This window comes from Vombatus ursinus, unplaced genomic scaffold, assembly GCF_900497805.2.
Source record: "Vombatus ursinus unplaced genomic scaffold, bare-nosed wombat genome assembly UNPS02014798.1, whole genome shotgun sequence".
Classification (NCBI taxonomy): Eukaryota; Metazoa; Chordata; class Mammalia; order Diprotodontia; family Vombatidae; genus Vombatus; species Vombatus ursinus.
In genome coordinates, this window is record NW_020954576.1 from 52,153,552 (window position 1) to 52,170,104 (window position 16,553).

General features: G+C 39.4%; 1 protein-coding gene across 1 annotated transcript in view; it reads left to right on the forward strand.

The window, feature by feature from the left end:
• LOC114049435 overlaps positions 1-16,553 on the forward strand; it is a 167,094-nt gene that overhangs the window by 60,756 nt on the left and 89,785 nt on the right. Inside the window, exons 19-25 of the mRNA XM_027870695.1 lie at positions 741-1,028; positions 5,744-6,022; positions 6,397-6,513; positions 12,616-12,643; positions 13,509-13,579; positions 14,594-14,662; positions 14,946-15,008. Coding sequence (XP_027726496.1) covers positions 741-1,028; positions 5,744-6,022; positions 6,397-6,513; positions 12,616-12,643; positions 13,509-13,579; positions 14,594-14,662; positions 14,946-15,008 — 915 coding nt within the window. The remainder of the gene's footprint in view (positions 1-740; positions 1,029-5,743; positions 6,023-6,396; positions 6,514-12,615; positions 12,644-13,508; positions 13,580-14,593; positions 14,663-14,945; positions 15,009-16,553) is intronic.

Genomic DNA, 16,553 nt, shown 5'->3' on the forward strand with positions numbered 1-16,553 from the left:
TACTTTGATAACACTATACCATTGCTCTTCGTGCCAATCCAGCCACTTCCAAAAAAGTATTTATTGAGTATTTGCTTCATGCCCAATACCATTCTCAGTGCTTGGGCAGTGGGGCAGAGTGGCAAGATACAAAGAAACTTCAGGTGTGGCTTCTGAACGCAAGGAGCTGACAATGGCATCAGGAGATACAAGACATTTCCAAGAAACAATCAGAGGATAGATTAATGGTGAACTGAGTTCAACATCTAACTCTAGAAGAAGAGATAATAGAAGACAAATAATTGTGGGCTGGAGGAGTAAAAGGTTTTCATTTGGGCCTTGAAGGCAAATGTGATCAGAGTAACTTGAACGATGTCACTTTAGTATAGAGCTGACACTTCTCAGTAGCCTCTCTATTCTATCTGACAAAAAGGTCTACCCAGTGAGGCATCACTCAAATGTCTCAATTTCCCTCTAGGTCCTCCCTTGGAATTGCCCAAAGCCAAAGTTGTGGTTCAGAAACTTATGGGTGGGGAATCAACACTGTCTTAAACTGGGGAAAGGTGACCCCTCCCCACTAATACATTCAGGATTATTCTCCATGTCCAGTCTTAATATACCAGTGACCCATTTCCTCCTTCCTTACTATTCCTAAGTTCCCATTGTACAGACACGTACAAGTTGGGTGCAGCTTTCCCTGCCACCTTTGACATTTCCCAAAGTCAGGGAGGGCCTTCATGTATCACTTTGTGTTCACCCAGGAATCCCCATCTCTGGCATTCTCATGGAGACCCAGCCTTCCGGGGGGCAGGTGACTGAAGGAGAGAAGCTGGTCCTCATCTGCTCAGTAGCTCAGGGCACAGGGAACATCACATTCTCCTGGCACAGAGAGGGCATTAAGGCAAGTCTGGGAGAGAAGACTCGATGTTCTCTGAAGGAGAAGTTTGTGCTTTCTGCTGTGAATGAGACTGATGCAGGGAAGTATTACTGTACTGCTAACAATGGCATCAGCACTACCAGCAGCCTGAGGGTGAATGTCACCGTGGAAAGTGAGTCCTACCCCCATTCATCTCAATCAGCCTTTGTTCCCCTGAGAGGGGCCCCTACAGAGTCATGAGGAGGTTTTTTCCTTAGTATTTTATTGATACTTCTGTTGTTGTTATTGTTTTTATGCCTCTGTCATTTCCCACTGATTCTCTCCACAACCACTGCCCCTATCCATGGAACCCTGCCTTGTACCAAAAACTTATGGTCAAGCAAAACAAATCAATACACCGGCTATTTCTGAAAAACAGATATCTGATTCTGCACCTCTAGCCCACCACCTCGCTGCCTGCTTAACCATCAGTCTTTTGAGGTCGTAATAGGTCACTGCATTAATCAGAGCTCTGAAATCTTTCAGTATCATTCTCCTTTACATTTGTGATCATTTATGTACATTTTTCTTTGCTCTGCTTTGCTCTCCATCAACCCGTTTCTTCCCGTTTCCCTGAATTCTCCATCTTCGTCATTTCTTATAACCTACTAATATTCCATTCTATTCATATGTCATTTTATATTTATTCTGCATATGTGTGTATATGTGTGAGTAGTGACTGTTTAATTGTTTGTGTTATCAGTGCCTAGTACATAGTAGATATTTAATATGTACTTGTTGATTGACTCATTGGTTATTTAACTATTCCCTTAATTGAGGGGTATCTACTTTGTTTATAGGAGGAAAAAAAGTGCTACTATAATTATTAGTGTACAAATGAGAACTTGGACCTTCTTAGGGTATATCCCTAGTAATGGGTCAAGGATCATGAATAGTTTAGTGACTTTTTTGGCATAACTACAGATTGTTTTTCAAAATAGTTAGCCCAATCCATAGCTCCAGTAACATTGCATTAATGAACTTGTCTTACCATAGCCCCTTAAGCATTTATCTTTTTTTGTCTTTTATTAGGAGCATTTCCATATGTGTAGCAGAACAGAAAAAAACAGTATTGTACATAAAAATATATCTCTGCTATTTCAACTTGCTTTTCTTTTTAAGTAATAACAAATTCAACATAGAGCTTTGGAAGCTGTTCTGCTTACCTATGATTCTTTCTGTTCCTCCTCTTCTGTATGTTTATTAAAAATGCTTCAAAGATCCTCTTTTCTTTCTTTTCTTTCTATTTTTGTTGATGGTGGCAACCCTAGTCTGTACTCCATATGTCCTGGCCCCACTAAAAAGAAAAAAGGAAAAAAAACCTTGTAGCTAATATGCTTAGTCAAGCAAAACAAATTCTCTCATTGGTTGTGTTTGAAAATGTATGTTTTATTCTGCCTGTTGAATCCATCCCCTCTCTGGCAGTGGGTGTGTAGCATGCTTCATCACTTATCCCCTGGAATCATGATTGATCATTGCATTGATTAGAGTTCTTAAGTCTTTCACATTTGTTTTCTTTATAGTATTATTGTATACATTGTTCTACTGATTCTGCTCACTTCACTTTGCATCAGTTCGTGCAGATCTTCAAAGGTTTCTCTGAGAATATTTCTTTCATCATTTTTATGATGCAATAATATTCCATTTTATTCATATACACAATTTGTTCAGATCTTCCCTTGATGGGTACCTACCCCCCCCCTTAATTTCTATATAAAAATGCAGAGCGTTTTTTCATGCGGTTGTTGTTTGCTTGCATTTCTTTTTTTTTTTAACTCTGTCCTCAACAAAATAGTTACTATCTATCAAGCACTGACTGAAAAAAATTATAGTGTATAAATGTAGTCAAGTAATCAATAAACATTTATTAAGGGCTTATTTTGTGCCAGGCAATATTAAGTGCTAAAGTTAAAAGACAGTCCCTGCTCTCAAGGATCTCACAATCTAATAGGGAAGGAAACAGGCAAACACTTATGTACAAACAAGCTATCTATAAGATAATTTGTAAATAATTAATAGAGGGAAGGCACCAGAAGTAAGGGGGGGGGGAGGTCAGAGAAGACTCTCTGTAGAGGATAGGATTTGAGATAGAATTTGGCAGAAGCCAGGGAAGCCAGGAGGCAGAAATGAGGAAGGAGAGAGCTCCAAATAAGAGGGACAGCCAATGAAAATACCTGGAGTCAGGAGATGGAGTGTCTTGTTTAAGAAACAACAAAGAGCTAGGTGGCACAATGGATAGAGCACCAGCCCTGGAGTCAGGAGGACCTGAGTTCGAATCCAACCTCAAACACATGATACCTACCAGCTGTGCGACACTGGGCAAATCATTTAACCCCGATTGCCTCACACAAAAAAAAGAGAGAGAGAGACCGAATCATAGAATACATATTGGGGTAAAAGTCATAAGAAGACTAAAAAAGCAGAGGAGAGGGGAACAGGGAGATAAAAGTTATGAAAGGCTAAACATAAAAAAATGCTAAACAGAGGTTTTTATATTTGATCCTGTCTATAATAGGGAATCAATAGAGTTTGCTGAATGGAGGTAAGGGGAATAAATAAATGAAGGAGAGGAGTGATGACATAGTTAGACCCAAGCTTTGGGAGGATCACTCTGACAGGATTGGAAGATGGCCTAGAGTGGGGACAGACTCATGGCGGGGAAATTAACCAGCATGCTCTTGCAATAGTCCAGATGTGAAGCAAAGGAGTCTGCAAAAGGGTGGGGGCAGTGTCAGAAGAGTGTCAGAAGAGAGAGTACATATCAGAGATGTTGGGGAAGGAAAATTGGAAGGCCTTGGCAGCAGATCCAGTGTGGAAGTTGAGAAAGAGTGAGAAGTTGAGGATAACACCTAGATTTTGAGCCTAGGTCATTGGGAGGATGATGGTACCTCAGAAGTAATAGGAAAATTTGAAAGGAGAGAAGGCTTGGGGGGAAAGACAATGAGTTCAGTTTGGAATATGTGAAATTTAAGATATCTATAAGACATTGAGTTACAGATGTCCAATAGGCAATTGGAGATTCCAGACTGGAGGGCAGCAACAAAGTTAGGGCTGGATAAGTAAATATAAAAATCATCAGCATAAGGATGATAATTAAATCCGTGAGAGCTGATGAGCAAAATGGCATATTATTTGCCTGTAAGAAATGATGAAAGGTTTCTTGCCTTCTCAATGAATAGAGAAGGGGCAGGAAGGAGAGAGTTCAGAACTGAAAATAAGATTTTTTAAAAAGAAAGTAATTATGAAAGGGATGGATTCAGAGCACTTGTGAGTGCTTGTATGAAATGACCCATAGTGAAATAAGCAGAGCCAATAGAAAAAATATTGTACAATGATTACAATATCATAGAAGAAAAGAATAGTTAACAATATGGGAACTAGGATTAACTCAACAACCAATCAGAACTGCAAATCCTCCTCCTGACAGACAGGTGATGAGCTAAAGATGCGAAATGAGACATGCATTTTTAGGTATCGCCGAAGTGTATGGATTTGTTTTGAGTGACTATACTTATTTGCTACAATTGAGGACTTTTATTTTGGTGAGGAGAGAGGGTAGAGGAGGGAGGAGATTGTGGCTTAGTAATACTAATACCAAAATTTTTTATAAAGGAAGAAAACTCCCTTCTCACCTCAGCTGCTGAGAATCCCCAGCATCATTTACAGTTTAATTCAAATGCCTTTGTCTGCAGAAGACTGATCCTCATCTCTCCAGTTACTAGTACTCACTCCCTCAAAATTTCTTTCTATATATTTTGTATTTAATTTTCTATGCACACATTGTTTTGCTCAATACAATTTAAATTTCTCAAAAGCAGTAACTATTTTATTTTAGTTTTTGAATCTCCAAAACATACCACAGTGCCTGGCATATAGTAGGTGCTTAACAAATACTTATTGAATTAATGATTGAATAAGTTGCCTATTCATATACTCTGGCCATTTTTCTATCAGGGAATTTTCTTGTTCTGATACTATTTTTATCAACTTCCTGTATAACATGGAAATCAGATCTTTATGACAGATATTGCTGCAAAAAATGTTTCCCAATTAACTGCTTCTTTCTAATTCTCATTTGATTCTCACAGTAACCTTGTGATGTAGGTGCTATTATTATCTTCATCTTACAACTAAGGAAACTTTGATTGTGTTCATATAGAGGCTTTTCAATTTTTTGTGATTGAACTTGTCTGCTCTATTTTCTGTGATCACTTCTATCCCTTGTTTATTTGAGAATTTGACTAAGCATTGAAGAATTCTCCTTCTAGTCAGAGCTGTACAAGATAGCCCCTTTCAATTTCCTTAATATTTTGTTTGTAATTTTATACTTGAGGTGTATATCCATTTGGAGCTTCTTTGTGGCATTGGTGTAAATGATAGTCTAAACACAATCCCAGTCAGATTGCTTTACGACGTTTTGAAAATTGTCAAATGAAGGGGCAGCTAGGTGGCGGAGTGGATAGAGCGCCGGTCCTGAAGTCAGGAGGACCTGAGTTCAAATCTAGCCTCAGACCAAATGCTTGACATTTACTAACTGTGTGACCCTGGGGGAGTCACTTAACCCTAATTGCCTAAAAAAAAAATAAAAAAATTGTCAAATGAGCAGTCATTTCTGAGTTTAATGAAGATGAGACTTGTGTGTTTGATCAATTCAGAAAACAACTCTGATGGAAAAAAAAACTGTAAAATCTAGAAAGTATCTGGAGATAAAACTCAATATAGAACATATGGCCTATGGGGCCCGGAAAGACCACTGAGACATCTTTCTGTTTCACATGTCTTAGGTAAAGAATTCATGAGTCTCTTGCAAGAGGGGAAAACTCTGACCTGCCTGATTTTCTCTATCAGTTCCAGTGTCTCAGCCACTCTTCAACATCAGTGCACTTGGTGCACAGGCCGCTGTGGGGGATGTGGTGGCGTTTCACTGTCAAGCCCTCAGAGGTTCTTTTCCAATTCAGTATCAACTTTATCACGAGAAGGAAATCCTTGAGAACAAAATGGCCTCCTCTGGAGTTGCAGTTTCCTTCAACCTCACCATGACAACTAGGCATTCTGGGAAGTACTTCTGCAGGGCCAACAACAGTTTCAGTTGCCAGTTCAGCGAAATTCTGACACTCTCCATCTCAGGTAGGTAAAATGCTCAGGGATTGATGCTGACATCCAAAAATGATGGAGAAACTTTGATGATGGTGGATTATAGGGCAATACTTTCGGAAATTGGCTCACCCAAGATCTGTGTCATGAGTCACAAGGAAAGGGGATGACATGAAGTAAGACCTCAACAAGTACTTGTCACCCTCTGCCCTATGTTGGTCTGTAACTGGCAAACTATAATTCAAGTTACTAGGTAAATATCGCTGTGATCATCCAACCCTACCTACAACTGTTGCTAAGAGAAAAACCCACAGATTTCTGTTTTCCACCCATATTCCAATACCTGGAAATGCTTTGGACCCCAGGTATGTCTCCTCCAGATCTCATTCATAGCTGTTTCCTCACAGTTCCTATCAGAAGTCAGAAGAACATGGCCACTGTGGGAATCACTGTTTCCCTGATCAGCATCTTTATCTTCATTATTGTCGCTCCTGTGTTTTACTTCAAACTCCGGAGAAAATCAGGTTTGTAGCTCACCTTGGTTACCCTTTGTTAAGCCCATATATTCATGAAATCAGTTTGATATATTAGACTTGTGTTTAGGCTTTTCCCACTTAGACTTCATTACAGTTCTAATAGCCAGTGATCAGGGATGCCAGGCTGAGAGTTTAACTGAACTCAATTCAACAAACATCCATTAAAGACCAACTATATGCCAGGCTCAGGGAGGAAACAAAAGGACAAAACCAAAACAGCCCATGACCTCAAGAAGCTTGCAGTCAAATAGAGGGAAAGCCATGCGCACAGTTGCCATATAAGGAAGAGTGAAACAAATGCAAAAGAGTGATCCACACAAATGTTAGTATAAGTTTGAGGAAAGAAATATGATTTTTTTAACGGAGTGGGAAGAAGCAGCCTTCTTGGAATGAGTGATATTGGCATCAGACATTGAAGAAAGAGACCGACAGTATGAGGTTGTAGGTGGGGCCCACATATGGAGAATGGCATGGAAGGGGACAAAATCAGAGGGGGGAGTGGAGAGTAGTCCACTTTGCCTAGCAGGTGGTGCATATAAAAAGGATAAGATTGGAAAGCTAACTTGGAGCCATGATGGGAAGTCCCTTCCTAAGGCATTCAGCTGGGACTCAAAATTTAGCATTTACTTTTTTAGACACTCAGAAGGCAACTTAGATATCATTTCAGAATTGAGGAAATAAAGCCCAGAAAGGTGAAACTCCACTAAGGAGGCTTTTGTTCTGGTTTTCACTTCTTCTTATATAAGCTCTAAAAGGTTCAATTATTATTTAATGCCAATGATTCCCAGAATGATACAAGAGATCCTATTTAGTGCAATTTTAAGCTTTAATAACCACTAAAATTTGTGAGACCTCTGTGTATCCAGCCCTCCATCTCTCTTCTGAGCTCCAATTCCACATCTCCAACTGTTTATTAGACATTTAGAACTGAATGCCCCACAGTCATTTTAAATTAAGTATGTCTAAAACAGACTTGCCCAGGATCAAACAGATAGTAAGTGTGAGAGGCTTGATTCAAACTCAAGGTATTCACGACCCCAGGCCCAGTAATCCATCCCAACATTTCTCATATATGCTTCCTTCTTCTCATTCACAAAATCACCACTCAATTCAGGCTGTCATCATCTCTAGTTGGACTACTGCTGTAGCATTGATCTTTTTACTTTAAATCTGTCTCCACTCAGATGCCAATAGGATCTTCCTAAAAGCTCATTTCTGCCCATGTTACTTAATAAACACTAGTGGCTCCCTATTACCTCCTATAAATCCTTGATTTGGAATTTAAAGCTCTTCACAGTTTGGCCCTTTCCTACCTTCCCAGTGTATGACATGTTACTGCCTGCTACATATTTTATAATCCAATATACTGGCTTGCTTACTGTTTCTTTCTTCTTCTTTTCTTTTTTTTTTACAATGTTAAAAAAAATTTTTTTATATAGTTTGAGAAACACATAAAATCATACAAATGAATCCTAAATGCCTGCCTCCACCTCAATAGTCATAGAATGTCTCAGCTGTCAGAGACCTTAGACTTTATCTGAGCTAGTGTCTCATTTTACAGAAGAGGAAAGTGAGATTCCAAAATATTGAATCAGCCCTGATTATAATGCTTGGCCCCAACCTCTTTCCTTCCAATCCCGTGCTTTTTACACCAAGCTGCCATGTGAGTTCTGTATGGTTTTTATGTTCCAGTTAAACACTGCATCACCAAAAAAAAAAAAAAAAAAGAAATCTTTTTACTTGCAGCAAACTGTCCATCTGCCATCTCTATGTATTTGCACTGGTTGGCCAGCCCATACCTGGCCTGTTAGCTTTCCTGGCTTCCTTCAAGTCTCAACTCAAATCCTCTTTCTACAGGAAGCCTTGCCAAGCCCCCTTAGCCGCTTCCACTCTGAGATTTCCTTCCCTCGGTTCTGTATAGATTGTAAATGTACCTGGTAATTTACATGTTGTCTCCTCCATTAGAATGGGAACTCCTTGAGGGCAAGGATGATTTTTAACCTTTGTTTGGATCCTCAGCATTTCGGACAGTGCTTGGCACCTAGTAAATGTTAAAGAATTGCTGTAGGAAGGGCAACTAGATGGCGCGGTGGATAGAGCACCCGCCCTGGAGTCCAAGAGGACCTGAGTTCAAGAACAGCCTCAGACACGTGACACTTTCTAGCCGTGTGACCTGGGCAAGTCATTTAAACCTGATTGCTTTGCAAATAATAGTAATAACAATTGCTTGTTATTATAATAATAATAATGATTGACTAATTGACCGACTCTAATAAAGTCCTCATTGTCTTCACCAGATGAAGACGAGTTCTAGCTTGATGCTGGCTCCTTTACAACGTGGAGAAAATCCCTAGACACAGTAACTCCTTGATAAGGTGTGAGTTCCTTGCCTTACTCTCCCCACTGACATTATAACTGACCTGACTAAGGGATTCATAACCAGTTCAGAAACCTCACCTACCCTGCCAGGGCTTAGAGATGGATAGAAGGAAGGAAAGGAAATCTGGGGGTTCCATCAAAGAGAAAAAAGCCAGCAGAGAAGCACAAGGACTCATTTATTTGGGGGTGAGGGAGAACCTGTACAACCAGTTAGCCCATTCATCGAACCATGGGTATGTCCTCCGCAGCCTGGCAATGAAGACTTTCTACTATGCAGAGGAGTTTCATGCCTCATTAAAGAAACTGCATCAATGCCAGGACATAGGCTACATCCCCACGACAAGAATAAATCCAGGACAGTATCTTGGCATACACATTTCACTTGCTTTGCCTCATATCCCAGCATTTTACCCATGAAGTTTTCCACCAATGAGAGTAAAGACCTTGGCCTCTTAGGTTGTACTGAGGCTCAATCCAGCACTTATTAAGCACCTACTATGTGTGGGCAGTATACTAGGTTCTGAGAATACAAAACCAAAAATGAAACATCCTTTCCTTCAATACGCTTATACTATATCATAGGAGATAAAATATCTATAAATAAATGGATTCAAAACATCTTTTAAAATGCCAAGTAAAGTGGGGGGAGGGGAGAGAAGAAGAGGATCATAAGAGCTAACATTTATATCGCTCTTACTAGGTGCCAGGCACTGTGCTAAGCACTTTACCATTATTATGCCCTGTGATCCTCACAACAACCTTTGGAAGTAGGTGCTATTATTAACCCTATTTTATAGATGAGGAAACCAAGGCAAACAAAGATAAGTGACTTGCCCAGGGTCACACAGTTAGTAAGTGTCTGATTTGAACTCAGGATTTGCTGACTCCAGGGCTGGAGGATATACATTTTATGATTATGCAAGCAGTTTCTACACAGCTGTAATTTCAGAGTTTTTTTGTTTTGTTTTGTTTTAGGCAGTTGGGATTAAGTGACTTGCCCAGGGTCACACAGGTAGTAAGTGTCAAGTGTTTGGTCTGAGGCTGGATTTGAAATCAGGTCCTCCTGACTTCAGGGCTGGTGCTCTGTCCACTGCGCCACCTAGCTACCCTAATTTCAGTTTTATGACTTGGTTTTGCTGACTGAGCTGATTCCTTACATAGATTTTTTTTAAATTTTTACTGATAACTTTTGTTAGTGAGACATCCTTCTAAACAAAAAGAAGGAGGAGGAAGAAGAAGAGGAAAGTGAGGGAGGGGGAGAAAGTCTTTCAGCAAAACTATGAAACCTATCAACAGAGACTGACATTATGGCTAGTATTCCATTCCCCTTGTCTCCCCATCTCTCAAATCAAGTTGAATGAAGCTGAGGAAGGCACATTTTCTCATTCCTTATTCAGGGCAAATTTTAGTGATTAAATTATAAATAAATGGAGTTCAGGTTTTGTTTTTTTTTCAACCTGTTTCTTAACACAGTTTGTTTTCTAAGGGTCTAAACCCTTTTCTCCCCTCTATAATGCATTTTGAAAGTGCAGAACAGGACATTTCTGAAGCATAGTCACAGTGGTGATTTCTCACAGCAACTAGAGACTCTCCCATCTTCCCTACTCTTAACCCTGCCTAGTGTTTGGGAAACTGGTGTCCCATGAGTCACCTCTCTCTCTTTTCTGGCCTCAGGAAGATTTACCCTCCTATGGGAAAGCCTCTTAAACAGTGACTGACCCAACTGAAGTCCAGCTTTAGGTGAACAAAGATCATAGAATTGAAAGCTGAAAAGAACCTCGGAAACTCCAGCCCCTCTTTTTTACACAGAGCAAAAACTAAGGCACTAAGAAACAGAGTGATTTTCCTAATGTCACACAAGTAGCCACTAGGAGAGTTGGGAAACTAGTATTTTGTACTATATAATGACATTGGCTATTGCTTAATATTGCCAGAAATTATACAGAATAATGAGGCACAATCCTTGATTCTAGTATCAAATGATTGAGGGTTAATCCTCATATGAAATTATACCCAACGCCAAGATTGCTGTTCAGTCTTCTCCTAGAGATATCACAGACTTGGTGTTAGAAGAGACATTAGAAACTATCTAGTGCAACCCACCCATTTTACAGATGGGAAAACTAAGGCCCAGAAAAGTTAAGTAACTAACTTGCCTGTGGTCACTTGGTAGTAAATAGGAAAGGAAGGATTTGAACAGAGGTCATCTAAATCCAGTGATCATTCCACTGTACTATGTTGCCTTTCAAAGGTCCTTCCTATCTAGGAATTGAACCATGGCTGTGGTGGTAAAAGGGCTGAATTCTAATTCAAATTCTAAATCTGCTTTGCATTAGAATATATGCAAGGAAGGCATTCTTGGTGGCCTGTGTCTAGTACTTGTTATCAGCTCAGTGAAACATAGATAAGCAGAGGGCAAATGCAAGTGGGGGTATGGATTTTTTTTAACACTATTTTTTCCCCAATTGTATGTCAGGACAATTTTTAGCATTCATTTTTACAAAACTTTGAATTACAAATTTTTCTCTCCCTCCCCTTCCCTCTTTCTAAAATGGTAGACAATTTGATATGAGGGTATGGATTTTGATAAGTCTATGAGAAATCAGTGCATTCAAAAAGAATTTTATAATTCACTGATTTAAGAAAACTGCTCTTTGGAATTCTATCTTCCAACACCTCTTGATGCGGTATAACAAAACTTGTTCCAGGCCTATAATTTTTTACTCTCTTCTTTAAAATTCCCACTTGTCAGCTTTTTAATCCAGTTCAGGCAAATTAGATTACTAGCTGTGCTGTTCCCCAAATAGTTTTAAGGTTTGCAAAACTCTTTGCAAATGTTATCTCATTCCGTCCTCACACCTGTCTTGTAAGGTAGTTGCTATTATTATCTCCCTCCCCCTTTACAGATGAAGAAACTGAGGCAGAGAGCAGTTAAATAATTTTCCCAGGGTCACACAGCTAGTAAGTGACTGAAGCCAGCTTTGAACTCAGGTCTTTTAGATACCAAGTCTAAACACTCTCTCCAAGGCCTCATCTAGATGTCTCTGCTCCCAAAGAATCCATTTTCCACTCTTTCCTTATCTCCAAAGTGTTCTAGGTAAGTTAGCACGTGGCTGACATCATAGAATCATAGAAACTCAGAGTTAAGAGAGATTTCAGATACTATGTAGTCCAACCTATATCCCAGTAAGCATAGCACTGTTGCGAAATAGAAATCAGATGTATAGAGCTTTGCAAATTTTAAAGTGATACAGAAATGTCCATTTTCATCATATCTGACAAGTGATTATGTGCCCTTGAGAGTCTTATGGTCAGGCAATCAACAAGCTTTTGTTAAGTGCTGCTCTATGCCAGGCCCTGTGCTAAACTCTGGGGACACAAAGGAAGGCAAAAAACACTCTTTGTCCAAAAGGGGTTCAAGAAGACAGTAGATAAAAAGAATCTGAAAAGTGGGAGTTTTGTGTGTGTGTGTGTGTGTGTGTGTGTGTGTGTGTGTGAATTTAAGAAAGAGACAGAGACAGAGAAAGAGAAGGTAAGAGCGAAACAAAAAGAGAAGAGAAATAGAGAAAAAGAGATTGAGGAAGAAAGGCAAGAAGGGAGGAAAAAAGGGAAGAAAGGAAGGGAGGGAAGGAGGGAGGAAGGAAGGGGGGGGGAAGGGAAGGAAAGAGAAGATCTTCTCCTCTTCTGATACCCTGTTCTTGTGCTTTTTAGGAAGAAGCTCTGTTCCCAGCCCATACAGGTGAGGCCTCTGCCTCTTCAACCCTCTTCACGTTTTCTACCCTCTCTACCCCCATTGCACTGACCCACCCACCCACCCATACAGAAACTCAAAAGTGGACTAGTTACTGCCTTTTGTCCCTGGGGATGGACCTGTTTCACACCTTTTGGAATGTACAGAGGATTTCACAGGACAATGTCCCTCACCACTATCCCCTTCACTATCTAGTTACTGATCTGCTTATGCCTAATATTAATATGGTTATTTAACTCACAGTCTTGACCAATGCTCTTCATTTCCTCATATTTCTCTAACCCTTTCTGTGTCAGGGTTTTAGCCTTAGGTTATGAGATCTCAAGTGATATTGGCTGTGTTTTTCTAACTGATTATATATATATATAATATATATATATATATTATATATATATATACACACATATATAGTCTAACCCAGACAAAGACAAATAAAAGTGCTGAATTAATTCCTTTTAAGAATTATTATGATAAAAAAAGGGATAAATATTTTAGCCATTCAGAGTGGTCACTCCATCAGTGAGGAATTCTTATCCATAGACTGGCCTTGTTCCCAAGTCATCCCAACTTAGACTACTCCCTCTTTGACAATGCTATCACTTTGTTTCTCTCTTAAAAGAACCCACATAAGTTGCCTGTATAATTGATACCTATGCTCCTAAGGAATAAATATTACCTCATAGAATAGCCTGAACTCTCAGTGACCTTTTGGCTTCTGATTTCCCTAAAATTCAATACTATATTTGCTTTTTTTTTTTTTTTTTTTTTTTTTGCTTCCAGGGCTCTGCCCATGACTTACTTGCACTCACTTGTGTTTCTGTTCCAAGCTATAGCTTGTGTCTCTTTCCCACAGGGCCTCTCCCATCTCGAACCTTCAAGAACCTGTTTACTCAAATTCATCTGCCCAAATGGAGTCAATATATGGTAATGATAAGGACCTCACTTTTGGGCAAGGGTTGAAGAACTTGGCCCTGTGAGTAGAATGAGGCAGAGGAAAGGGAACATGAGATAAACAGAGCTAAATCCTTGTAGATACCCAAGGTTTTGCTCAAGCCCAGTCACCTAAAATCAATGAATGGCATACCCAGAATCATGAATGAATGAAAAATCATTTATTCAATATTTAATATAAACAAAGTACTATGTTAAGTGCTGGGGTTACAAATAAAAAAGTAAGAGTTCCTGCTCTCAAGAAATTCACAGTCTAATGGGGATTGACAACACACAAAGGTTTTAGCTGCAAGTCAGATAGAAAGGTCCCACGGTACAGCTTGCCACCTTGCAAAGCAGGTGCAAATGAATTTTTAGGTCATTTCCAGTGTTATAAGAGAGATGGACCATCTGATAGGGATGGACTTTGCTCACCAGAATTTTCTTTTCTGGTTCTTGAGTAGTTATTGCAGAAATTACAGAAGGCTCTGCCAGTCTACACATCCCCTAGGATTGCTTCCTGGGGTGCTGACTATGGGGACTAGGTTGGAAGTAGTAAGGACAGTCTGGCAGTGCTGTCCTATATGTCCTAGAACTCTTGGGTTTAACTGACCATCAATGACAATTGGCCAACAACTTATATCAATATTTGGAGAAAAAATTGCATATTACTTAATTCAAATCCTCCACCATGATTGTTCCCATCAGTATTAGCTATGGGGCCCACATTGGAAGCAGAGCCATTGCTCTGTGGAATAGTGCTTTTCCCAAGGCTCTTAGATTCAGAGTCCTAGCTTGTATCTCGCTGGATCTGAAGGAAGGTGATGATTAAGACAGTGGTGGTGATTTGATTTGCTTGGCACATACCACCTCCCTTTACTGCTTCAGTCTGGCTGGTTTGCCCATCTCATCATCAAGTAAAGAGGATTCTGAGGGAGATGGTTAGGAAAAGCTAATAGTCCAAGCTCTCAGCCAGAGCATCTTGATCAATTTTGTCTTCTCTTGCAGTGAATTCTGTAATTAAGGACACAGTTTATTCTGAGCTCTGGAGCACCGAGCAGGGAAAAGCAAGTAAACGTGAGTCAATAGGAAGTGATTGTGATTCTAAATTGTATCTTACTGGATCTTAGAGTATCACTCTAAATAGTGAATATCAATGTCTACATGTGATATGATTCATGGTGAATAGTAAGTTCCCCAACACTGGAGGCATTGCAACAAAGGCATGATGATCGCCTGTATGGTATGGGATTCATGCATTGGGAAGGGGCTCAGATTAGACGACTTCTGAAATCTCTTGAGAGTCTATGGTGTTAGCCCTTGGCCAATATCTTCTGGAAAACTTTGTCTTCTCTTTCAGTAAATCCTGTAGTTGGAGATGTGGTTTATTCTGAGATCTCTTCCAAAGAACATGGAAAAGAAGGTAAGATCCTTCAGTGGTTTAACCCGACATGTTTATCAAGTGACTCCTGTTTATAAACTCTGTGCTTGGTAGTGCAGAAGGATGCAAAAAGAATTCAGCATAGATCTTGTCCCCATCCTCCAATCTCAAAATCTAGTAAGGAGATAGGGCAAGAATACGACTAACTATAATACAAACCAGATTATGAGAAGTGTTGTAAGAGAATTAAAAAGGGTTATAGAGAAAGAAATGATCACATGCAATTGGAGAGGCTTATGAAAGGCTTTATGATGTATTTGACATTTGAGATGAGTCTTGAATGATGTATGAGATTTCAATGGGGACTGGAAATATAAGTGTAGGAAAGGAAATTATTTCAGGCACAAAAGGAAAAAAATATAGACCATGTCCAGTATAATAGCTAATAATAATTACATGGCACAGTGGATAGATAGACCTGGAGTCAGGAAGACTCATTTTCCTGAGTTCAAATCCAACTTCAGACACTTAATAGTCTTGTGACCCTGGGCAAGTCACTTAACCCTGTTTGCCTCAGTTTCCTCATTTGTAAAATGAACTGGAGAAGGAAATGGTCAACCATGCCAATATCTTTGTCAAGAAAACCCAAACAGGGCCACAAAGAGTTTGAAAGATGATAAGTAAAGTCATGAAAATGATGAGATTAGCAAGGGAGAAGGTATAAGGAGAAAAAGGATTAGGACTAAGATTTTGTCTCTCAGTTCAATTTAGTTCACTATAATTTAATTCACAGTGTTTTACTATACTGATTCCAGAGGAAAGAGAGAAATTAGATAAGATATAGTCCCTATCCTCATGGAGCTTTTAATCTAGTAAATTAAGAAGATATAAATGTGAATAACTATAATATGAAATATCACATAATGAGTGCATTAAAGAGAGATACTGTTAATGCTTGGAGAAATCTAAAGCTTAATAAGATTGTCGTATTTGTAGCCAGAAGATTTAGTTTCAAATCTTGACTGTTACTTACTACCTGTGTCACTATGAGTGAGTCATTGTCCATCTCTGTGCATCATCTATAAAATGAGAAGGTTAGACTAGATTATATATCTGTCATGTTTCTTTTAACTCTCTGTCCTATGATGTATAGGATCAGTGATTGGTGAGCAGACATTTGCAAAAGCAAATTCTTGGGATTTAATTCTTCTCTTCATGTGAGGGTTAATCTCTAGTTTGACAATCTCTTTTGATGATACATAGATAAGAGGAAGGAATAAGCATTTATTAAGTACCTGTTATATGCCAGGCACTATACTAAGCACTTTACAGGTGTTATGTCATCTGATCCTTCACAACCTGTGAAGTAGGTACTAGTAGGATCCCCATTTTACAGTTGAGGAAACTGAGGCAGGCAGAGGTTACATGGCTTGTATAGGGTCATATAGCTAATAAGTGTGTGAGGTTGAATTTGAACTCATGTTTAATGACTCAAGGCCCACTGTGTGGCCTAGCTGCTTATTTTGGGAAAGAAAGAGAAAAGAAGAAGAAGAAGAAGAAGAAGAAGAAGAAGAAGAAGAAGAAGAA